Raw genomic sequence first — 25,012 nt, 5'->3', positions numbered from 1 at the left:
TCACGCGAAGAAGACAATGCAGAATTCACGGCCTGGATGAGATGCAACACGACGTACACGTCTCCACTACTTCAAAATGAAATAATTGATCTATTCGGAAAGGCGATCCAAAAGGAACTGAGCAACAACATTCCAACAGACATCTACGCTATCATCGTAGATGGCACGCGATACATTCATTGCTGGCATCGAACAAGAGATGTTGATGAAGATCTGCGACCAGTTGAGGTGTTTTTAGGTCTTTGTGCCCTGCCGAATGCCAGAGGAGCGACCATTGCGGAAGCCATTACTAATTTCTTGAGCACGGTGGGGCTACCCCTCTCTGGCTGCCATGCGCAGACGTACGACGGCGCTGCCAACATGAGCGGGGAGTATAATGGCTGTCAGGCGATTATAAAATCGGAAAACCCGCTTGCAGTTTACTTTCACTGCGGAGCTCACAGCTCCAACCTTGTAGCCGGTGATGTCTCCAACTGCTGCCCGGAACTTCGCGATGCACTCATGGCCGTTAGGGAATTAGGTGTGCTCGCAGCACGCTCCGGAAAGTTCAAGCAACTTTTCTGTGAAAGAAAGTCGGAGAAAAAACTCCCACCTCCCCTCGCGGGAACCCCTGTGTAGATGCGACGCATAGGCGGAGCGGCGAAGGGACCGCGTTTTATAGCGCGCATAACGTTGGGGGGACTGCGTAAGCCGGTCCCAGTTGATGACGACGTTGGCGTACTTGTAAAGCGGCGTGGACTCTAGGTGTTTGAGCCAAGCGTGGATGTTGCTTCGCCGGAGAACGGCACACCGGTTATATGCGCAGCGCGCCCGAAGGAGAGGAAACCGCGGAAGAGAGAGTACTGCACATGCGCCGGCCCCAGCGCGTGTGCCGCGGCTATGACGCAACACAATCCACTTTAATCCAATCCAATCCAAATCCAACCCAATCCAAGCCAAGCCAATCCAATCGAATCCAATACAATGCCCCTCGCGAGCGAGTGTTCGCTATCGGAGAGGAGAGGGGGTGAGCGGCGGAGAGCGCAGCTGGCACGGCGAGGAGAATGGGGGAGGGGTGGACAACGCCGACGACAACGACGACGACGACGCCGTAGGGACAAGGCGAGTGAATCAGATGCTCTGCATCTAAAAACATCAAACCCCTTTGCCCAACGCGCTTCTTGTGCCGAAAGCCAGCTATATCTGCCGCGTTGGACGAACACGATGCCATAATTGCTGCTCTTGACGAAATGATGAAGGGAGCACCAGCCGAGCAGTCTGCGAAGATATCTGGCATTTTGCACAGCATGGAGTCGGGAAACACGCGTCTCCTCTTGAAAATAGCGTTGAGGGTGTTCTCTGTGCTGGAGGACTTGAACACATACCTGCAAGGACGTTCGTCAACCGTCCATGGAATGCTCCAGGTCGTGGAGACATCCAAGCGTGAGCTTCGCCATCTGCGCTCTGTGGAGATGTTCAGTGAACTGTTTGATGAGACTGCCAAAGCTGCCGAAGATGGAAAAGTGCATCCTGTGGAACCGCCGAGGTCCCGACGGCGCCCAGCGAGGTACGAAAACGGTAGTGCCAGTGACGCCCCAGTTGAAGCAAGGGCCTACTTTCGACGAATATTTTTTTCAATAATTGATGCAGCTGTAGCGGGCATGGAGAAGAGGTTTAATCCAGATTCTGAGGGAATCGTGACGTACAGGGCACTGGAACTTGTCCTTCTGAACCGGTCATCAGAAGCAGATTTGGACGTGATCCGACGATACAAGAGCATCGATATCGGTAAAGTCGTGTCTCGCGTGCGCTTGTTGCACGAAGAACACTGCAACCTCAAGTCCGTCGACGACGTGGCAGCAGTACTCCGGAACATGCACACGTCCACCCGCCAGTATTTCAAGGAAGTGGAGAGTGTTCTCAGGATTATCTTAGTGATGCCGGTCTCTTCCTGTTAAGCAGAGAGATCGTTCAGTGCCTTGAGAAGACTGAAAACATGGCTGCGTAGTACGATGGGGGAGGAACGCCTCAACTGCATGGCTTTGGCACACGTTCATCAAGACATTATAGACCTCATAACGTTGCCAGGGTTGTTGAAAAACTTTGTCAGTGCGTGCAAAAACCGCGCTCTCGTTTTTGGACCCTCTAGAAGTGTCGAAAGCTAGGAAACATGTCATAGGTGATCAGTACTCATATTGTACAGAGTATTTCTTATTGATCTTTTTTTAACGTCTGCAATAGCACAGTGCAATTACGTGAGGTATGAAAGCATGCTCGTTTTTCTTATTTTAATTCAGATCACGATAGTAATTTGTATATAAATGAAAATAAAGCACAAAACAAAATGGCCGCCTTGGCAAGATGTGTGTCCCCCTTGTGATTTTTCTGGATTTACACCACTGATCGCGCATCATGCTTACTTCGCTTGAAATGTCGTCTAAAGCCGACAGCCTTGTGCGGCCGCTGCCATTTATTGCCCCTCTTCTCCACCCCGCCCGCCTGTCCCGTATTCGCCCTCTCGCCGAGCTCTTCCCACGATAAACACGGTAAAGGTTCGCTCAAGCCGATTCAATTTTAGCACTGATTATTATGATCATTCATTGGTCATGCCCTTTGCAACGATCGTCGGCACTGTAAGTGCTCTGGCCAAAAAACAAACAAAAAGCTGGGGAGTTATAGACAAACACACCCGCACAGCTGTCACTGACTGACTGAATACACTTTATTGAAGTAAATTTAAGGTGGTGAAAATGGGACGGGCAGAAAAGTATGAGAGACTTACAGGTGGAACCCGTCTTTATCCTGGGCTCCAGTGGCTCCTGCTCCCGTCTTCGCCCGGCTTTCAGATCTACAAGTCAGGTCTTGCGAGGTCGCCCTCCCGTGATTCGTCAGTGGCGGGTCCTTTTCATCTTCGCCTCTGCCCAGAGCCGTGTGCAGGCGCACGTGGCGTGCAAGAGGGTAGCAATCTCTGCGCGTAGCCTGCAGTCTTCTGTCCGGGGAACGCTGTCGGAAAACCTTCACCCAGCGAGATTTATGACAAAGTGTATATTGCGTAGAATCTGGGTTTCAGTTGCCATAAGTTCACGATGCGGGATGGGATTAGTAGCTGGCGGTTTCCTGGCGTTTTGAAGCTTGTGCTAAGGCATCGTAGGGTGTCGGTCGCAGGAGGGCGGTGAGTGAAAAGTCGTACGCTCGGTTCCACTGCTCACACGCCATCTACCGGAACCTTTCGCAACTGCGGGGCTTCCTGGAATGCCGTCGCGGAGCAGGAGCCACGGGCGCGAGTGCCACGTACGAGCCTCGTACACGAGGAAGACATCTTCGATAACAATAACAGTACTTTATTTATACCCAGGAGGTCTGGGGTGTGGTGGAAAGGCCAAAGGCCCATACCGAAAGGCCCAGCACACCGACTTTTACAGTGCAAGAAAAGGGGGGAGAGGGAGCTGGATGAAAAGGCTGTGGAGAGAGAGAAGGAGTGGATTCAGTCGTTCAGTGAACCGTTCTCAGGTGGCGCACTGCTTGGCGGCAGAGGCTTTTCACTTCATCCGCGTCAGTGGCAGGTTGGCTCCTGAGCGCACTTGGAAGGGAGTGCCACAAGCTCATCACGCGTGAAACGAAGGACATCTGGTGGCGCACTGTGCGGGCAAGGATGGGGGCCGAGTCGTTGGTCCTGGTGCGACGAATGTACCCTGCGAGTGGGTGGGGGGCACCGAGAGGGCCAACGACTGCCAGAAGCAGCAGGAGTGATGCAGCGTCGTACCTTTGCGCAATGGACTGCCAACCGACGGCGTGAAGCAGCTCCGTTGTTCGGTAGTCGCGGTAAGGGCGGTAAGGGGGGGAGGACCTCTTGATGATGATGATGGTTGGATGTTTATGGCGCAAGGCCAACTGAGGCAAAGAGCGCCAAAACAATAGTTATAATAGGAGGACCTCTTGAGGATGGCGAATGCTGCGCGCCTCTGTACGCACGCGAGACGTGCAACACGGGAGGCCTGATGCGGCAACCACACAGGGGCACAGTACTCCAACTGGGGAAGCACAAGCGCTGTGAATAGTGTTCGCAGGGCGACCGGTCCGGCGCCGAACGTAGCGCGCTGGGCGAATGCGAAGAGACGACGCGCATGGGCAATGGTGGCGTCCGTACGCTGAAGGAGAGTCTATTGTCGATGGTGACACCTAGAAGCTTTATCTTAATTTGTAGCCTGCGTAAGTGGCGTGTCAAGTATCTTCAGACAGGGAGGTCTAAGTAGGCTGGGCGGCGTGCTGTGCAGATCATAGAGGTGCATTTTGGGAAATGTAGCGGGAGCCGATTATGATTGGACCAGGAAACAATTTTGTTCAAGTCATTCTGCAAGGAAAGAAGAGATTGGGATGTTCGGACCGGTTGGATGAGGGTGACATCGTCAGCGTACAGTAGGGGCATGAACTCAAGGTTGTTGGTTATGTCGTTGATGATGTTGGAAAACACTGGCCCAAGGACGGAGCCCTGCGGGACACCCGAGTGAACTGGTGTGCGCTCTGAGTGACAGCCATGAAAAAGAACCTGAAACTGGCGGTGGGCAATGAAGTCCGTGAGCCAACGAAGAAGGTTGCCGCGTATGCCAAAGAGAACAAGTTTTTCAGCAAGAAGGGCATGGTTTACCCTGTCGAAGGCTTGACGAAAGTCGATCTGCAGGACGTAACAGGTTACCTTGCTATCCATATGGTCGCTCAGGGTATGGACTGCAAGAGCAAGCGCTGAGGCACAAGAGCGGCCGGGTCGGAAGCCAAATTGGTATTGGGGGAGGAGGGAATTTCGCTGCTGGTATTCGGTGAGTTCTTTTGAGACGACACGTTCCATGGTGCGGCAAACAATGGAGGTAACGGAGATTGACCGGTAGGACGAGGTTTGGTCGGTTGGTAAACCGACACCTTTCAGAAGAGGTGTGACAAACGATAGCTTCCAGTGTTCGGGGGAACATCCCATGATGAGGAAACGAGAAAACATTGATGAGAGGAGGGGGCAATTTGAGGGGTTGTAGCTTTCAGCAGTACTGCAGGTTGTGGGATTCTGCATTTCACACACTAGTATTTCCCACTCCGCAGCCATCCGCGCTCAGCAAACATGCCTTGCGAACGCCAGCTGCGGACGGGTCCGTTGTTTGCGGAGGCAGACAGAGGCAGGGGCGACAAGGTCAAAACACCAATGGCAGCATTTATTGCAATGTGCAAATCAAATACACTGCATACAGACTGATCGTAGGCCATAACGGTAACACTGGGAGCGAGGCATTAAACGACGCTAGAGACCGAGATGGTTCGATTCATCGATGGAATACCGGAGCAGCGGGGCGCCGCGCGTGCGAGCGCGGGTGCAGTCTCCGAGCTCGCCCGGAAGCGTCCGTTTGTGGCGCGTTCTCCAGGTCCTGGTCCTCACCAGCGCGCCGAAACGTCCGCGCGCTACCGCATCCCCAAGACAAGAGGCCGTCCTCTCGTCATGCGACAACCCAACAGACCTCGCCATTTGGTGGCGCTAGTAAGGAGGAAGAAATAGAGTTCATCTATATAGCTCCCGCAGGGTGCTATATAGCGGGAGCTATATAAAGGAACTCTAGGAGGAACTGGTTCTCGGGTAAGGCAGAGGGGAAAAGGGTGGTGGTGGTGGTGGTGGTGGTGATGTTTATTGACGGGTGGACCTAGCCTTGCGTGGTATGCCGGCAATTGCTCACCCGATCAGCACCTTTTTACCGCTATGCGCGGGAGGGTCAACGCCTCCACCCTGGCGACAACTAACCCTCCGGTCGCTGGCGCCCTCCCGTATGGCTCCCGTCGCGTGAGCGAGGCGCGTTGTGTAACACCGGCCGCGATGGGAAGCTAACCAGAAAGGGTTTCGCGTGAAAGTCGCGATCCCCACAAGGTGTGATGCCATCGGGTTCGGCTGCTTGGTAGGGGTTAAGACAGTTAAGAGCGCGAAGAGTTGCAGCAGGGGTAATGGCCGTCAGGTCGAATTGGGTATTAGGGGGTCTAGCTTGTAAACCAGGTGGTGCAGTTGGTGGGGTACGATCGGCAGTTTGAGTTAGAGAGAAATGGCGGCTGAAGAGGTTGGCGATGGATTGATCGGTGATAACGGCGTCTTGGGTGGAGAACTGCATGCGATGCGAAGCCGGTTGGGACTTTCGTTGTGAGTTAACATAGGCCCAGACAAGCTTGGGGCACTGCGGGGCTTTGGCCGCGATTGACTGCACGTAACGGGCATCAGACACATAGATGAGCCGCTCCATTTCACGTTGAAGGTGTTTTGCTCTGCTCAGCTGGCTTGGATTCCTGGTAAGCTTGGCCTTGTGAAAGAGTTTCTTTTTTCAGTGACAAAGTTTTACAATGTCACGGGTTATCCAGGGGTGACGCGAGGAGGGGGGGGGGAGCGTGTGGGTAGGCACTCTTTTTGGATGGCCGTCATGAAGTCAAGCCAGACTTCGTATATATCATTGCGCGACTCCTCAGAGAGCCATGGACCGTGGGGCCAGGTGCACGAGTGGAACATGTGGAACATCCATTTTGTGGAACAGCTGTACCGTCTTAGCAAAACGGCCATATTTAGGCAGGTGTTGAAAGATGTCAACCGCGGGTGCGGAGTGGTCTGATCCTGGGAGACTCGGAGAAAGCTTGCAACTGTGCACTAGGGTGGCATTTGTAGCAAACACCACATCCAGTAATGCTCTCCGGCCAGATTTAGCAGTGTATGATGACTCTTGAGCAAGCTGAGTGAGACAGCGCCATGTACAAATTCCAGGAGGTAGTCGTCGACGGCATCGGAAGGAGAGGGTGCTACAACGTTGGACCAGTCGACATGAGCATTGAAGTCTCCGACAACATACACGTTGACGTAATGCTTTGAGGTGGCATTCGACAGGGCCACACTGAGCATGCCGTACGACTCCCTTCGTAGTGGTGGGGGGCAGTACACGCAGCATATGAGGGACGTTCCCTTGGCAAACGTCACCTCTACGAACACTGCCTCAAAATCCGGAGACTAAAGGTCAGCCCGTCTACGGGATGGCAGCTGCGCTGGCGTTGCTATCAAAACTCCGCCACCAAGGGAGCCGCGGTCGCGGCGTCGAAGCGTATATGGTGCCCCTCCAGTTACTTGGCTGTCGTACACTGACGAGTCAAGCCAAGTTTCACGCAATGCAAAAATGTGAGACGGGTGGGCCTGGAGACTGGCGTGGAAGTCCAGTAGTTTGTTCTTGATTGACCCTACGTTGTAGAACCAAATTGTGACAGTTTGCGAGGGCGGGTATCTTACTGGGAGTTGAGCCTTGCTCGGGCAGCAGGGAACTTCGACAGAGAGCTGCTGGGCTGCGTCGTCGAAAAGGTCGTCGAAAAAGGAGGGAGGGGCACCCGAAACAGTGCCCCGAACAGTCGGACCAGCCGAGCCGTCGGTACTCGACGAGCGGCATGTGAGCACACGCACGATGAGACCACCGATTGCACGTATCACAGCACAGCGCTGCGTGATCGTCACGGACACGTTTGTCGCATCGTTGACACAGCAGGGCGGTGGGGCCGGTATTCGGACAGACATCGCCGCTTAATAGCAGCGAGAGTTGCACCGATGGAGGAGGTTAGGAGCAGGAGCAAGAAGGAGGTACTGGAAGACGTTGTGCCGGGTGAGTGGGCACGCCGGAGTAGGCCTAGCAGCGTAGCAGGCAGGGAAGCTGGCTGGGCAAGCGTACGTAGAGCGGGGCTTCTGGTCATTCGTAGAACGCACACTGACGGCGAGCACTAACGAGCATAACAAGATGTACGCAAAAAAGGTTCGGGGAGGAGAACGGCGGCGAAACTTCGGAGCACGTTTGTGGCGTGTACACCACCACCCGCCATCTTGCAGGCTCTATGTAATGGCTGCTTAATTTTTAATGGCTTCTGAGAATGCGGTGGGGCGGTGACCTTTCCCAAGCAGGGTGCGAGCGTATGCGCATGACGTCACGAGGACGCACGAACGAGGGCCGTATGCTATGACGAGTCTTTCTAGTTTCGAGCAAGTGTTGCCTTTATTACGGCTAACACTGGAATTTTTACGGCAGAGATGTACTAATTTCGTCCAGCGGTTCTGCCGAGGATGCGCAAATTCACCTTTTGACCTCAGACACACCCCCTGCGACACACCCCTCAAAGCGCATCGAGTGATTCGCCGGGCCCTCTTTCGGCGCTGCGCACAAGGCCCCGTTTTCAGTCGTTCTGCTCAACTGATCAGCTGAGCGGCGCGCTGTTGCGGGCGCTCAGCTTATCTGCAGCCGGTCAACCCCGCCGCCTCCCACGCATGCGCCGCTGGGTCGTCTCGGGCTACGTGACCCATCTTGCCCCCGCGAAGAGGAACACCGCGTTCGCCGCGAAAGAAAGCGAGGTAGGACTCCTCTTGTGAGCGTTGCACGGGACCGAAAGGCGTGGTCGGCAACACAGCTATACATCAAAGGTTAACCAACCCATGCCAAGACTCAAACAGACTAAGCCAAGCTTTTACTTTGCATATCCAAGGTTAGCTGAGCTAAGCTGCAGCCACTTATGTCGACCGTGGCGTCCAAAATTCTCGTTCAAAATCCCCCGACCTACCTGGTAGACATCGTCTGGGCCCCGGCGCACATTGCTTTGAGGGAAAATGAGGCAGCGCACAACGCAGCACGAGGATTCACTATCCGTGCCGTTTCCAGCCTCGTCCGTACCACGGCGCCATGGTCATCCAGGGATCAGTTAATCACGTACCATGATATCACTACGCATTACCGCCTCTCTCGCCGTCAATACCCTCCTGCCCACCCTGAGCTAACCATCAGAAGCGCTCATGCCGACCCCTGCAGACGCACTCGTTGGCCTGCCGAGCACTACTGCAATCTCTCCATCACCCCCTTTCTCCTCTAATCTTTATATCCCCCTCCTCCCCCCTCCCCACCGCACTGGGTTGTATGCAGGTGAGCCCCCAGTTGATGATGATGATGATGATGTCCTCAAATTTTTTGGCACGTACCCACAAGGGGGGATTGGCCAGGGCTAAATCGGTTAAAAACGTGGGGACTTCAATATATTTATTTCAGGAAAGAGGCTGTAAAAGGAAACTTAGTTGTTAATGAAACCCGAATTACCCATTAATCAGCACCGCTTAGCAATTCAAACGACCTGAGGCAGAAAGAAAATTTTGAATGCAATTATATATATCCCTTCTTGCAAACCCCAGCTTTGATGCGCCAATAGATAATATAAGTGTTATCGATAAAGTCAACCCCAACCTCTCAATCGGCTCCTTCAAAAACAGTTGTCTAGCTGTTGAGAAACGGCGACAGTCGAGGAAAAAGTGGGCGCAATAATATCCCCAGTGCACTTCCTTTTCCTTTTTCACCCGAACCACCTAAGATGAAAAAGCACTACTGCATCGCATTCACCCCTCGCAATTCCCCTCGCCAAACTGTACACTCTGTGGGTACACAGCCACGCTAGTCCACTCAATGTGGGCCTGTCCTCAAGACCCCTTTCCCTCCATAATTATAGAAGAGCAGTGGGAGGAAGCGCTGGGCAGCTCGGACCCAGAGGTCCAGATACTTCTGGTCACCCGCGCTGACAACGTCGCCGCCGGCCTCAAACCGACGGCCCCACCGCTCCCATAAACCCGCTTAGGCCTCAATAAAGTGATTTCCCTCTCTCTCTCTCTCTCTAAAGCCACTGCGCTAGCCGGGTAGATGCGCGACCAATTTCTGTATCCCTTATGATGCCCTCTAGTTAACTTTTTTTCCCACCCTCTGATCATTGTCCGATCCCCTTCGTGCCCATTTGCCAACGATCATTATCATCTCGAACGAGCAAGGCAATTCTTTCCTCCATGGCAATACCCCAAGGAAGAAGAAGAGAACCGAAGAATATCGTCATCATCATCATCACCGTACGATGCCGCAGCCGAACGTATACGTGTCCAAAGAACCGGCAGCTGCCTGTGCCTGAGGGAAGTCGCCATCCGGCGAGGGCAGAGTGGCCCGACGACGGACATGGACTTTCTTGCACACGAACACCTCGCGCCACCGCGGCTCATGGTCGCCCTCTGCAGTGCACCGCCCCCACCGGGTACGACACGCAGCTGCAGGCTTCGGCAGACGTGGCCCCCTCAGCTGCAGCGTGGCGCGCGAGCCCGCCGGAGGGCACCCATGACCTCTACGACCAGCTGCTGGGCTATCACAGCGGCCACCCGCCGCTCTGCTCTGGAGAGCCCGGACGTCGCGCCAAGACGCACTGCCATCCCATCCGGTGGCGAGTACTATGCCAACAGCGCCCGCTTCTTCCACCCGGCCCGACGCCGGGCTGCCATCGGGCTCAGCTGCTGCGGGGCACGGGCCGGTCAACCCGGCTGCCACAGTTCCTCGTACCGCACACGCGGCCCCGACATAAGCGGATGACGACGACTTCTGTGCTTCGTGCGCACCCGTTCACGGCACAGCGTCACCGGCGGCGAGTTCGCATTGGACTGCGAAATGTCTTTCACTCGAGGTGACAAGGGAACGGCACCACCGGGTACGACTGCCACGGGAAGACCGGTAGCCCTTTCAACTTGCGTGACCGCCGAGAACCTGCGCAACGAGAGCACCACGCTTCGGGACGTTCGGGCGGTGCTATTACTTCGCCCTTCTGTTTTCGTGCTCATCTCTGCAGCGCTAGAAAATGATGATGATATGGCCGAGAAAAAAAAAACTAACAAAATGAGTTGCCCCACGCAACCCAGGCCAAATATTCTCCCGAAATATTCTCGTTAATACGATCAGTACAGATTGATTGATTGAATGAATGAATGAATAAACGGAGAAGATTATACAGCTTTCACATATATGCATGCTTTTTGGGGGGTACGGAAGAGGGGGGCGATATTTAACCAAGCACCGGGCTGAGGCGGCTTGCATTGCTACGTGGTATGCTATCTGGTACGGATTGGGGATGCATGCATCGTGGGAAAGGGGGAATAAGGAGGTTTTGTCGCATTACTGCGGCCATTTTGGCAGTAGAATAGGATTGAGGAGGGAAGATAAGTCATACAAGGGAAGGAGGGCACATCCCACCGTCTGGGTGGTCATCAGGGGAGTGACGGTAACTTCTCCAGACACTATGGCTTTAACAATTACTTCCCAAGACACACCCTGGCGGCCTTTTATTTTCTTAGGAAAACAGCTGCCCCGGAATTTAAATTTTTCACAAGCAGAGATGCGCCCATTCCTCTTGTTCTCGCCTCAGGTGAATATCCTACTGTGCAACTATGGTGATTTTCATTTGTGTCCACTGCAACCAATGGGCAAAAAGTCAGATTATGTCAAAACGAAGATTGCTGATTATGGCAGTGTGTTTTCACACCTATTACTCCATCTCCCTGTGGCCCCCGCTATGATGGCATTGGGAAAAATGGCACTAACAGCATACTTTACAAAATCAAGTGCATTTATTGCGTCAGATCCAATTAAATTAAGAAAGCGATGATAATCCACCAATCAATAGCTTCTTCCAAACATTGTGTAGCAGGTTGGTTTCCTGGAACAGGCCGGGTTGATGCACTTGTCTCCCGCCTCAATCTTTGCGGGCTGTTCAAACGGGATGCAGAGACTCTTGGCACCCATGGCAGGAGCCCCAGGCTCGGCCTCCCCGCTGTCCTTGGCACTGTTCTTCTTGATCTCGTCCTCGCAGTCCATGTCGCCGCAGAAGGGCGACATGAGCACACACTTCTCCTCCAGCTTCTGCAGGAACACGTCCCAGCTCTTTGTGACCGCCTGAAACTTGAGCTGGTCCGCCTTGGCCCGGTCAAACATCGCCTTCTGGATCGCCTCCAGGAGCGCCTTGATGTCACCGACAGCGTTGCCAGTGCCGTAGGTGATCTTCTCCCCCGTATCCCTGCGCACCGCCACAAACTGCTTTTGCTGCATGTCCCTGGGTCCGATCTCGACCCTGACTGGCACCCCCTTCAGCTCCCAGTGGTTGAACTTCCAGCCGGGCGAGTAGTTGTCCCTGTAGTCGCCCTTGCAGCGGATGCCCTCCTTGCTGAGCGTGGCCTCGAACTCCTGGCAGAACTGGATGAGCGCTGCCTTCTGCTCCTCCGACATGGCGGCCGTGATGCCGCACGGCACAATGACGATCTGGTAGCTGGCAACGCGTGGCGGCAGCACGAGCCCCTGGTTGTCCGCGTGCACCATCACGAGCACGCCTATCGTCCTCGTAGTCAGGCCCCACGAGTTCTGGAAGGCAAACTTCTTCTCCCGAGTCTCGGGGTCCTCGAACACAATCTCAAACATCTTGCTGAAGTTCTGGCCCAGGTGGTGGGACGTGGCACCCTGGATGCCACGGCCGCTGGCTGGCACGTAGCCCTCCACGGTCGTCGTGAAGTCGGCGCCGGCAAACTTCTCCTTCTCCGTCTTGCGGCCCCGAACCACTGGAATGGCCAGCAGCTCCTCGTATACAGCCGTGTAGAAGTCGAGGATCTTGTAGACTTCCTCCACGGCCTCCTCCTTGGTCGCGAATGCCGAGTGGCCCTCCTGCCAGAGGAACTCCCGGGTGCGCAGGAACGGCTGTGGGTGCTTGAACTCCCAGCGCACGATGTTGCACCACTGGTTCAGCTGGAGGGGCAGGTCTCGGTGCGACTGGACCCACTTGGCATACGATGGGTACATCACAGTCTCGCTCGTCGGCCGGATGGCGATGGGCTCCGCCAGTTCACTGCTTCCAGACTTGGTGACCCAGGCGACCTCGGGTGCAAAGTCGGCCAAGTGGGTCTTCTCCCGTTCCAGAGCTTGGGCGGAAACAAACATGGGGAAGTAGCAGTTCTGAACACCGATGGACTTGATTCTCGAGTCCAAGAACTCCTTGATGTTCTCCCAGATGCTGTAGGCCCACGGGCGCAAAATGTAGCAGCCACTCACGTCGTAGTACTCTATCATCTCTGCCTTTGTGATGACCTGCGGTTCAAACAGACAGGACACATTTTGAGCCTCAAAAGCTGCATTCCCAGTAGTGGAACAGTTCTGAAATTACTCGGGCTTTTGCATCAGAAGCACTTCGCGTACATTTAGATTGAAGCTCCAGTGCCATCTGGGGTGTGCTCATTGTTACTGAGGAATGCCTGAAACAATTTGAAAAAAAAAAGGAAACATTACTTTAACAGAAGGATCCATTGGCAAGGAGCTGGTAGAAAATGTGCATATTCATTTTCAGCAATTGAGTAGCTTTCCAGAGTGACACGCATTACAGACACAAAGTTCAAGAGCTGTGGCAAAAGCAGTAATGTAGTTTCCTTTCATAGAGCTTAAACATCATTTGTTGCAAAGCAGAAGTGATCAACAACTGGAAATAACCTAATTTGAGCATCATATGGAGCAAAGTACTCTTGAGACAAATACTGCCGCAGTGGCTCTGTGGCTAAGGCGTTGCGCTGCTGAGCACGAAGACGCGGGTTCGATGCCCAGCTGCGGCGGTCGCTTTTCTGATGGAGGCGAAAAGCAAAAACGCCCGTGTATTTGAGATTTCGACGCACGTTAAAGAGCCCCAGGTGGCCAAAATTAATCCGGAGCCCTCCACCACAACGCGCCTCATCGCCTGCGTCGTGTCATTGCATTAAACCCTACAATCAAATCAATCATCAACTCTTGAGACAAATAACATTATACTAAAACCGTTAGGTTTCCTTCTACCTACAAATGAGCTGACTTGGTCTCCACTGGCAGTGCTGAAAGACCTAAAAACTGCAGTCAGGCACACCCACCACCTTTTCCTCAAAAACTCAGTCAAAAAAAAAAAAAAAGACGTACAGGATACATCCAATAAATGCATCATTTTCTGTTTCTCATCAACGCAGCTTATCTCTTTCTTAACATTATTATAGGTATGTATGTATACCTTTTTTTCTTTTGCAGTCTGGGGTTTAAAGTTGAAGGGGGGGGGGGGGGGGGCTTATATTCGGAGTCTACTTATACGCGGCAATATATGGTAATCTGCACTGATGAAATGTCTCTTTTTAGCATATTTTTTGTCTTTGTTACTCCCTCAACAGTAGCCATGTGCTCGCATGCAGTGTGGTCAACTTCAAACATGTTTCCCCACTTCCTTTGTGAGCTTTTTTTGTGAGTGCGCTTGTGCACGTATGAGCAAGAATGGTGGACCGGCAGTGTGCACTTAAGATAGCTACTAAACAAAGGTCCATATCTGAAACATCAGTTCGCATCATCCCACCTGACTCAAGAGCATCCTCCAGTTAAATTAAAAGTAATGTCTACTGTACAGCAGCTGGTAGCCAGTAGCACCTGTTTATTTCACCAAGAACGACACCTAAAGGGGAAACGAAAATTTCGGTTCATTTAACTTTAGTAAAACCAAATCAATATTTGCTCGCAGTGACAAATTTTTAAGGGTGTGCAAATATTCTAAACTAGTGGATATCGAAGTAAATAACACAATGCTAGATTTCGCTACAAACTGAATAGCGCTATTCGAAAATTTATTTGAAACTTTCGAAGTATGTCAAAGCTTAAAATCAAAAGGGGACAATTGTTTCGATGCAATTCGGTACACAAAACTGTGTCATGTTGACAATGGAAAATGTGCCGTTAAAACACGTGAAAAATATATTTTTTGCAATGAATTAGAACTAGTAGTTGGGCACCGGACGTATTGCCTTTTGAACGTGTACAATTCGCTGCTGCAAACATGCACTCACATTCTCTGTTAATAGTGACAGGCTTTCAAATGTTGGGGCTATGAGCCATGCCATAGTGGAAGACTTAGGATCACTTTTGACCACCTCACCTGGCTACCTTTATTGTGTGCCAAAATCTCGACACACAGGTGCTTCCCCTTTTCGCCTCTATCTAAAAATCTAAAAAGCGGCCACCACGGCCAGGACCGAACCCGCGTTTTTGGGCTCAGCAACACAAATGCCATAGACACTGCGTCACTGCAGCAGGAGGCAACAGGCTTTCCTGCACTGCTGCGGTGAAGCACAGCTAAACGGCCAGAGGAAGGTGCTTTTGGAGAGGTCTCCCACACGTCTTTGGCATTTGCCCACTCCGTCCTCATCCTCCCCTTTCAGTGTAGTGGTAACTTGGCCACCCTCAAGCTGCCCTGGTCGACATGCTGTAGATAAGAAAGCCCAGCTGCCTACTGCCTTAGTACCTCAGTCCCTGGTTTTTCGAGCAAATGATGTGCAAAGGTGATCTTGTTTTAAACCTTTTATGTTCCTTTTATATCTAAAGGGGCCATAAGAAAACTGGAAAGCCTGTCTGCACTGTTACGCGCCCAAACAAAGCTTTCTCGACAAGTAGGTGATGACACCGCAGCTCACGTGCTGCTAGCTCGCAGGCAATTGCGCCAATTTAAGCGAACTCATTTTAAACTTAATAACGAATAGAGTCGAGCTATTTAGTACTCGACAATCAACCACCACTATGCGTGACAAAAATTTTCCAGACGAAGGGCGTGACAAACAAGGACAGGTGCTACCTTCAACTGATTTTCATTTTCCTAGCATGGCATATACGTAGAGAAAAACACGCACAAAGAGAAGATTACACAACTTATCTATACACAGTGCATGTTTACAAGTGCGCATCTTCGCATCAGCCACCTATACTGTGTACTGCGCCCTGAGAGGCCCGGTCCTTCGTGACTAGAGATAGGGAGGTCATGCGGACGTGATCACTGCCCTCGTCCGGCATCGCTAGGAAAACAACAATCAGTGGGAAGTTAGCACCTGTCCTCATTTGTCATGTCCCCTGTCTGAACAATATTTGCGGCACTTAAAAAAGGAACAGACAACCAATTTTTGTTGAGCATATTTCCTTCATCCCAAATGAAAGGGAATCCCTTTTAAAAAAACCTCAACCTGACACAGTTTTGCTGATAGCGCCCTAGATCTTTTAAAATCGCAATTTTTAGACCTACCAACCCTACGTGGCCTGCCAAAGAGAATACTGGCAATCATAACAGTAAGACGTGTTACAATACACTTCTAACTGCGCGTGATATTAAAAGAGGTGTTTAAAAACTGGTCCCCAGCTGAAACAAGAATAATGTGTAGCCTTTCCTGTTACTTTATGCGGCTTTTTTAATCACGCATTGAAACCAACAGAGTTGTTTGGACACGTACGGTCATGTCACGTTTGGACACTGCATGGTGCCATCTTTCAGACTTAAGAAATTTTAGTGCAAAATTAAAATAATTTCCGCCTGTTGATTTATAAATTCGTTGCGGTTACTCTAATGTATGAAACACTCGCTTTCATACGAGCTAGAGAACATGCACTCCACGAGAATCAGTTGTCTGTCCCCTTATTTGTACTAATTGTTTTATACATCTAAACTAGGTATAAAATGCTCTTCGCAACACCTGTATTCAAAATTTTTGTGTGTGCTTGCGGGCATATTTGCAGCGCAAGTGCTTTTCAAAATAAAATTCATGCACTGCTAGTACGGGTCGAGGGACCCACGAGCGAGCACAAGGGGATTTTGCTACCATGCACTGAAGGCATGCTGACGAAGGCTCAAAAGTCAGGCCAATTTCTAACGCTTTGTGCAGCCCTGTACACGGTGTTTCCCTCCTAAAACTGACATGAACACCCATAAAATTAACTGCCATTACGTCATTTCTAAAAAGATAAATGTGCTAATCTCAGCTTCACGGAATACATATTCTCATTGCACTAACACTGAAACACTCAAGCACCTGTGCCTGAGGTCACCACATAAAACAAAAGTTGCCCCCATACCAGCTATCTTACCTATCAAGCTAAAACCAGCACCATAGCTGCTGCATGCTTGTTTAATACCACTGAAACAGTTCGCAAGCCCTTTTAAGTGAGCCTTTAATTTAGAAAGGCTGGTTAGAAAACCACACGAGAAATTGTGCATTTCAGTTCACTCATTCCAAATAGTCCAAAATTTGCCATGATTTGCGACTATTTGATCAAAATCACTATTTGGTTCAAAACCAAAGAACACTATTCGAACTCCCCTAAATTGCCTTACAGAAATAAAGCTCATGCATTTCACACGGCACTACTGCTACACAAAACGGGGAGAATAAATGAAAACTGATACCACAGGCAACGCAGCGTTGCCGTTTGTTTTGGTTTTTGTTTTTCATTACAACAGGTCAAAATACATTTTTACAGCGTTAAAAAAATGTTGCATCTCTTCCCTTAGTCCTGACAACAATACTCTTAAAAATCAAGGCATTAAATCTCATTACCACAAATTCCGCACGAAAGCAAAGAAAGTTTAACCCAAAGAAAACGAACGCTGAATTCAAATGTTCTGCGTTCGTTTTGCTTGGGTGCCAACTTTCCCAACAAAAAAATTCGGTACAACCTCATACCGCTTATGTTCTGAGCGATGCACATCACTCTTTGCTCAGTGCACAAACATTACAGTAACGTCGTACAGCACGAAGTTACAAACAATATTAAATTACAAGAGCCGACCGATATTTCGGACCTGGAGGGGAACAAGAGGTAGTCCGAATAAAAAAGCAGTCCAAAAAATCTGTTAGTCATTACTCCTATGGAACAACTCCGAAATATCCAGAAAGTCGAGTTTTTGGAATCCAGAAAAACGGTCGGCTTGTGTACCTCTGCGAACGGCACGTACAAGGCCCAGCTCATTTTACTTTCCCCCAACAGCATTTTCAACAACTACTGCTGACCAACCCCAATGCCTATACAAGCACCGTCACATGACGTTTACGCCAATGCAATCAGCAAACCTAACACCCAGCAGTGCCTCAGCCATGCCGGCTTTGACAGCCGTGAGTCACGAGTGCAACACGCGCCTATATCTCGTGACACTCGAGCCTAGCCACTGGCTCCGCAACTTGACTCTAGGTATGAACTAACATTCTTTTTGGTGCGAAGCGTAACGCTGCGGTTCTCGTTCCCTCTGCGCGGATCATTTTTTCCGGCATTTGATTCTCATTAGCCATAATAGACAAACTACACATACAAAAAACAAGTGCCAACCAGTAAACAATTAATTGATTGATTGATTGTGGGTTTAACGCGCCGACGGTTCACAGGCAATGAGGCGCACCTAGTGGAGGGCTCCGGATTAATTTTGACCACCTAGGGATCTTCAATGTGCAACGACATCTTGTACACACGGGCGTTTTTGCTTTTCGCCACCATCGGAAAAGCAGCCTCCGTGGCCGCCAGTACACAATTATAATTATTGACAAAAGGACCTACTTTCGAACAAAATTACAGGCATTTAGCATTGACTGCCTTGGAGACGTGACCAGACTGAGGCAATTATGTTCGAATCGTCGAAAATTTCAAATTAACGAGACATAAGGCGATTGAAGACCAGCTAACTGTCTTTATTACACAAAATATCTTAAAAGCTGCTGTTTTGTGGCTACTGCATGACTATGGCCTGGTCGGCATTGCCGAGGTGATTCAAATGTGTGCCTGAAGGACTGGTTGTGCAGTTGGTCATGTGAGTAAGCGCAACACCCATGGGTGGTGACATTACTAGAACTCACAACGTTTGGAAAAAGCCTGGAAGGGGCAGTATAGCTCGTGCTAATCAGTGCACAACAAGTGCACGTGATCTTCGGATGGTATAGTGTGGATTACGGCACAACCCCGCAAGAGACCAGGCTACTTGACCCTTTGTACAAATCTCTGCCTTGGCGATGTAATTAAAGGTGAGCGGCAACCTCATCATTATTAAACTGTTGCCATGGTACAGGAGAGAGAGACTTTATAGGGTGAATCAATAACAGCATTTTGTTTTAATTGAAACCACCTGCGATTCATTTCTCTCTGCCTGCTTGCAAAACACAACCAATCACGTACGTCGCAAGCCGTGACACCCTTCTTTTCTAAAATATCCTGGTGAAGCTTGTTTCCCCTGCGTAATTAAGTCAAGCTGTGCTGAAGTACCTGACCTTCAACCAGCTCACTTGCTCAATTTTGTTGAGCTTTCACCTTTTGTACAGGAAAAAGAAATGCGATACCTGCGTGAAATTATTTCTTTTGTGCACTTCCTTGAGACAAACATTACTTTGGCCACACTTGCCAAACTGATCCGATAATGTAATACCACTCTGAGCAGCAAACTCTCCATCAAGTGATCTACAAACCACGAAATCTATGCAGACAGAACGAGGTACAATCATGACGAGGCAGAAAGAACATGTTGCTGAAGACCCAGTTTACTTCAGGAAGGCAAACAAACTTGCAAAAAAAAGCTTCGAAAGCGCCCCTGGGAAGCACAAATGCTAGCAACGCAGCTTCGTTCAACTGACGATAAGGCCACCGCCTGAATACGAAGATAGCTAGAGTACAAGAGCGCTTAAACTTTGAACGAAGAAATGAGGACACGAAGGACGACACAGGGCGATAGCGCAACAACTGATTCAGTTAGACATGTCACACATACAGGGTGTCCCAGCTATCATGCACCAAGATTTTAAAAAATAGTAATGGTGTAAGTCGAAAAAAACCTAGTGCATAATGTTTGCTGTACTGTGGAGAAGCGGGCAGCATTTTTTTCGTTAATGAGGCTTGACTAATTATTTGTAATTAATTATCTAACTCGAGAAGTACTGTCCTAATCACTAACGTGTCAATGAGGCACTTGTAGGTACCCACGAGGGGCATCTAACTGCGGTACTTTCAGCGACGAACTAATTGTGTATACGTTTATTTTGAATGATAAAGAAAACCCGTGAAATATGAGAAATATCACGTGACTGCGCCTCCGCGCGCATCGTAAAGCAGCGTCCCCAAATAAGCTGATTGAAAGCAACTGCTTCGTCTGTCACCCGCCCGAAGAGACAGCGCATCCCCTTGATAATGGCATGCATGGAAGGAGCAGCAACAGCAAGATTCGCGGGGCGCGTGTGCAGATAAGGCACAAACTCGGTCGTGATTTCTTCTTTCTTTCGTTTGTTTATTTCATTCTGGCTAACTCAGAGGCAGCCTGTTTGAGGGCATTGCTTTACAATGCGCACGGAGGCACAGTCACGTGATATTTTTCATATTTCGCAGGTTTTCTTTATCAGACAGAATAAACGTGTACGCAATTAGTTTGCCGCTCAAAATACCGCAGTTAGATTCCCCTCGCAAGTACCTACAAGTGCCTCATTGACACTTTAGTGATTACGACAGTACTTCTCGAGTTAGATAATTAATTACAAATAATTAGTCAAGCCTCATTAACGAAAAAAATGCTGCCCGCTTCTCCACAGTAATGCAAACATTATGCACTAGGTTTTCATCGACTTACGACATTACTGTTTTTTTAAATCTTGGTGCATGATAGCTGGTTCCCCTGTATATAAATGCTGCTTGTATGTAGAAAAACAGATAAATTTGAAACTCGCGCGCATCCGGTGCAGCGCACATGCACAGTTCTCGTTACAACAGGAAGCCTACATCTCTTTTAGATAAGCTGAGCAACGGTGCGCTGACAGCTTCCTTCTTTTGCACACACCATGCTGAAGGCCTCCCGCGGGCATATCTGTCTCGCGAGCACTTGTCTTTCGATAAAACCAACGTTTCTTTACGCTAGTGCAAGCATCCACATCTGATGCAATGTGTCGCCAAATTGCTTGGCATGGGAGAGAAATATGAGGGGGAGGAGGCATCTGCAAAAGAAAGAGGCTAAAGAAGGAAGCTATGTCAACACACTGTTGGTCTGCTTGTCAGAGAGGCGGAACTCTTGTCATAACAAAAACTGCACATGCGCTCGACAGATCCCGCATGCAACGGCTTACGACGTACAGGCTGTTTCCACCCTTCCTTGTGCTGCTTTCTGTTTAGTCGACAATTAATGTGTTCTTACCACCACGCATCACACGTTTCTAAATTTGTTTGTTTTTCCACACAAGCAGTGTTTACAGATGGTGTGAAACGTGTGAAAATAAATAAGATGTGGATTGCGCTATCGTTCTGTTGTTGCTGTTGTCCTTGTTCGCTTCTTCAAATTTTAAGCACTCTCCAACTCCAGCAATGCAGCACCAATAGCATCACAGCTGCCCTGTTAACATGGAGACCGGCCAGCCGGATGTAAAAACGCATTAGATGTGAAAACCAGTGAAGTATCTACTCATAGGTCGTATTGGCATGCAGTTTTGCCCAGTTTGGCCACCGCTCGTGTGCTCCGTTTAAGTTCTGGACTGCCTGTACATACCGCTCCTAAGGAACTATGCAGTAATGCTCAAATCTTAACTCCAACTTCCCAGAGACTGTGTTGAGGAGTTAATTACTGTTGGCTTTACTTAATGCTCCTACAAACGTCTCTTCTGCACATGACATGCCTTTCCCTTTGTACCAGCCACTAAAACGCTTGAAAAGCTTATGATGCGCGTTATTTTACCGGTGATTACATTGAGAGCGATTAGATTAATAAAATGTTTACACAAAAATATACTATACAGAGCAATTCAGTTAGTAAAACGTTTAGACAAAAACGCAAGGTGCTCAAGGTGTGCCACTGCTTACAGCCGTACATTACGGAACTTTGAAATAATGTGCCAACATGCCTAAAGCCTTAAATCAAAAGCACAACACTGGCCCCTGCCGACACAACTGCACGAACCACACCACATTTCCACCCTGTTATGCATTTGTGAAATGACCCCTGCAATACTTATAATAAGGGCCCTCAAATGTCATACCTGTGAGTACCAGTCCGGGAGGTTCTCTTCCTTCCTGGCTTCCAATCCCAGGCGAGTGACCTTCTTGGGGCCGTCCTGGGGCGCGGGCGTGCCCTCCTTGGCTGCAGGCTTCTTGGCCTTCTCCGCCGGCTTGGGGTTGTCCGCTTTCTTGGCCTTGTCACCCTGCTCCTTCTGCTTCCCCTGGGACGACTTTGAGCTGCTGCCGGTCGCCGGGCCTGCCGCTGGCTTCCAGTCCTCGCCCGTCGCAGACTTGTACTCGGCCTTCAGCTGAAGAAGGGTCTTCACCTCAGCATCGATGACATCCTTGGCTGCCTTGCTGGACTTGAGCTCCCTGACCTTGTCCCCTTGCTCTTGAATTTTCTTGCCGAGTTCTTGAGCACTGGCTGCCGAAGAAACGTCGCCTGTTCCAGAAGCTGGCGGCGGTGGGTTGCTGCCAGGCTTCCACTCATTCCCTGTGGCAGTCTTGTACTCTGCCTTGAGCCTGAGCAGCTCTTTTATTTCGGGGTCCAGCGCCTCCTTCGATGCCTTCTCCGCCTTCAGCTTCCGGATTTTGTCTCCCTGCAACTGAATGCTTTTGTCCAAGTCAGCAGCTGAACTGGAGCCTTGGGCAGCATTGACGTTCTGGGCGCCGGCCTGCTTTGCGACCGGTGCTGCCGACCCCGGCTGCCAGTCCTTGCCGCTGAGCTTCTTGAACTCCCCTTTCAGTGACAGCAGCACTTGCACCTTCGCATCCACTTCGGCCTTCTGCGCTTTGTTGGCCTTCAGCTGCCTCACTTCGTTGCCCACGTCCTGGATCTTGCTGCTCAGTTCTTCCAGCTCAGCCGACTGGGCAACCAGAGACTTGGCGTCTGCAGTGGGAGACTTCTCGGCACTCTTTCCCTTGGCCCTCTGCTCCTGCTCCTTGGGGCTCTCCCGCGCATCGTAGAACTTCTGGACCACTTCTGGAAGGGTGGAGGTCGACTGCGTCCCGTCGGGAATGTGGTAAAGCACCAGGGGCCCTTCGACACTTACGTGCCTCGCTGCCTCCCGATCATACGGCTGGTCGCAAATGAAGAAGCCTTTCCTCTGAATCTGAACGATGTCGGATTGCTTGAGGTTTGCGAGCAGCGGATCACCCAGCATCGGCACCTCGAGGCGGGTGTCCTTCCTAACAAAGTCCTTGAAGTCGTCGTCTTTGCCCAGCACCTGTTTTGAGAGGATGTGGTCAAAGAAGACACACTTGCAGGGCACAAGCGGGGCTGAGGGAGCCTTTGCGAGCCAGGTGACCTTTAGCGTGTTCTTGTAGTTCTTGTCATCCAGGTTGGGTTCGGCAACGATTTTGCTGACCTTGCCATCCACGTTCTTGCTCACGTCTTTGATCCTCAGGTTTCCGAGTCCAATGAAGGTTACATTGTCACCAGGCTTCATTGCCTGGGCGTCAACTTGGTCAACAAGCAGCTGAGGTGCCACCACCAGCTCCCGCTGTCCGAGATCTGCGTTTTTCGGATGAACCGCAACCTGCAGCCTTTCTTCCTTCAAACCAGGCACGTCAACCACCACGGCGTCTTTTTCTTCTACGGCGGTGTGTCGCGGGGCCACGGGGTCAATCACTTTCTTGTTGAACGCCCAGATCTTGTCCCAGTCCATCATGACGACAGACCTGGAAGACCCCTGGGCAATGATGAACTGCTTGAGGCCCTCCACGGTCATCCCCCTGCGTAGAACTCCCCGCACAGTGGGCATGCGCGGATCGTCCCAGCCGTCTACGACGTTGTTCTGCACAAACCAGGTGAGCTTCCTCTTGGAGAGAACCGTGTTCATCATGTTGAGCCTGGAGTACTCGTAGATGTGCGGCTTCCTCATGCCGAGGCTGTCCAGAACCCAGAAGAACTGCTCGTCCCGGTCGTGGTACTCGGTCGTCCTCAGGGCGTGCGTCACGCCCTCGATGCTGTCCACGATGGGGCACGCGAAATCGTACGTCGGGTACACCTTGTACTTGCTGCCCGTCTGTGGGTGGTCCATCACCTTGCACCGGTACAGAGCGGGGTCCCGCATGCAGCCGTTGTTGGAGTTCATGTCGATCTTGGCCCTGACGCAGCACTTGAGCCCCCGCTCGCTGCCCTTCTTCATTTCCTCCCACATCTCGAGATTCTTCTCCACGCTGTTGGCCCGGTTCTTGGACTCGACCCTCTGCTCCCGCTCGGCCTTCATCGTCTCCGCGTCCGTGTCATCCACGTACGCGAGGCCCTTCTTCAGCAGCTCCTCGCACTTCTGCAGCAGCAGCTCGAAGTAGTCCGAGGTGAAGGTGAAGCGGTCCGGCGTGATCTCGAGCTTCTTGACGTCGTCGAGGATCACCTTCTCGAAGTCCTCCTTCTCCTTCTCCGGATTCGTGTCGTCGAAGCGCATGATGAGCTTCCCTTTGAAGGCCTGCTGGTAGTACTGGTTAAGTAGGGCCGCCTTCGCATGGCCGACGTGCAGGTAGCCGCTCGCCTCGGGCGGGAAGCGGACCACCACCTTGCCCATCTCTGCGCCCGGGAGGTCCACGAACTTGCCTTCCTCCTTGCTGACCTTGCCGGTCGCCGCAGCAGCTGCTCTCGTTTGCATGCGCGTCGCTTCGGCCGGCAAGCCGGCGACGACGTCCTTCACGTTCGGGTGCTCCGAGATGAAGCCGTACCAGCGTAAGGCGTTCCGCGGACGCCAGTCCCCGGGGGCTAGGTACGACTGCCACACACTGTTGCCGTAGAGGGCCTCCCAGACGGCGATGTCTGCGAGGGTGACCGCCTGGCCCACGAGGTACGTGGCCGAGCCGAGCGCCTTCTCCAGATATCCCAGCGCCTGCTCGAAATGGGCGTCGGGACGCGACAGACGCGCGTCCGCGAACTCGATCCAGTGGTCGACTTCGGTGCGCTCGAGCGCCGTGCGGCCGTACAGCTGGCTGTCGGGCGCCAGGCGGACCAGGTAGCGCGAGATGAGCCCCGACGTGTTGAAGTACTTGCCCCCGTCGAGCTGCAGGATCGTGACGCTGTCCCAGTCCACGCTCACATGGACGGCCGGCTTGACGTACGCGGCCGTGATCAGGGCCCCCACGGGGGGGTCGTGCTTGCAGCAGCTTAGCTTCACCTGCATCCTGGAACTCGGCGCTGCTGATGTCACGACGTGCGATGCCGGGGAGCGCCGCGTACTCGCCGGAGCTACCGCGTTGGCTGGCACCACGCAGGCACGGATTGCCAAGAAAGGCGCATTGAATGGTACGAGGGATGATGAAAGTTCCTGCCAAGGTGTTGCTTTTCCAGGCGGCGCCACTGAGCGCTCAACTTTGCAGTGCACGTACCTTTTATCTCAAAACGGTAAACAAACGCTCTATGCTAATTTGAATGTTTTACTAAGCTC

At 51.4% G+C, this 25,012-nt stretch overlaps 1 protein-coding gene across 1 annotated transcript; it reads right to left on the bottom strand.

Moving 5' to 3' along the window:
- Positions 1-11,406: 11,406 nt before the first annotated feature.
- Positions 11,407-24,882, bottom strand: Gluprors (Glutamyl-prolyl-tRNA synthetase). Its single transcript, XM_077679488.1, has 2 exons — positions 21,644-24,882; positions 11,407-12,929 (listed from the first exon to the last, which is right to left on the bottom strand). Exons 1-2 carry the CDS (start codon positions 24,746-24,748, stop codon positions 11,475-11,477), a joined length of 4,560 nt encoding a protein of 1,519 aa, XP_077535614.1. The 5' UTR covers positions 24,749-24,882; the 3' UTR covers positions 11,407-11,474.
- Positions 24,883-25,012: the final 130 nt, after the last annotated feature.

The sequence above is a fragment of the Haemaphysalis longicornis genome, unplaced genomic scaffold (assembly GCF_048455015.1).
Source record: "Haemaphysalis longicornis isolate Haplotype H1 unplaced genomic scaffold, Haemaphysalis longicornis Haplotype H1 scaffold_7, whole genome shotgun sequence".
Lineage (NCBI taxonomy): Eukaryota > Metazoa > Arthropoda > Arachnida > Ixodida > Ixodidae > Haemaphysalis > Haemaphysalis longicornis.
The sequence above is the reverse complement of the archived record's forward strand: the minus strand, read 5'-3'. Positions and strand labels throughout refer to the sequence as shown.

Coding starts and splice junctions, on each gene's coding strand:
- Gluprors (XM_077679488.1), bottom strand. CDS start 24,748: ATGCAGGTGAAGCTAAGCTGCTGCAAGCACGACCCCCCCGTGGGGGCC. Junction 12,930..21,643: donor TCCCGGACTGGTACTCACAG/GTATGACATTTG, acceptor TTTGAACCGCAG/GTCATCACAAAGGCAGAGAT.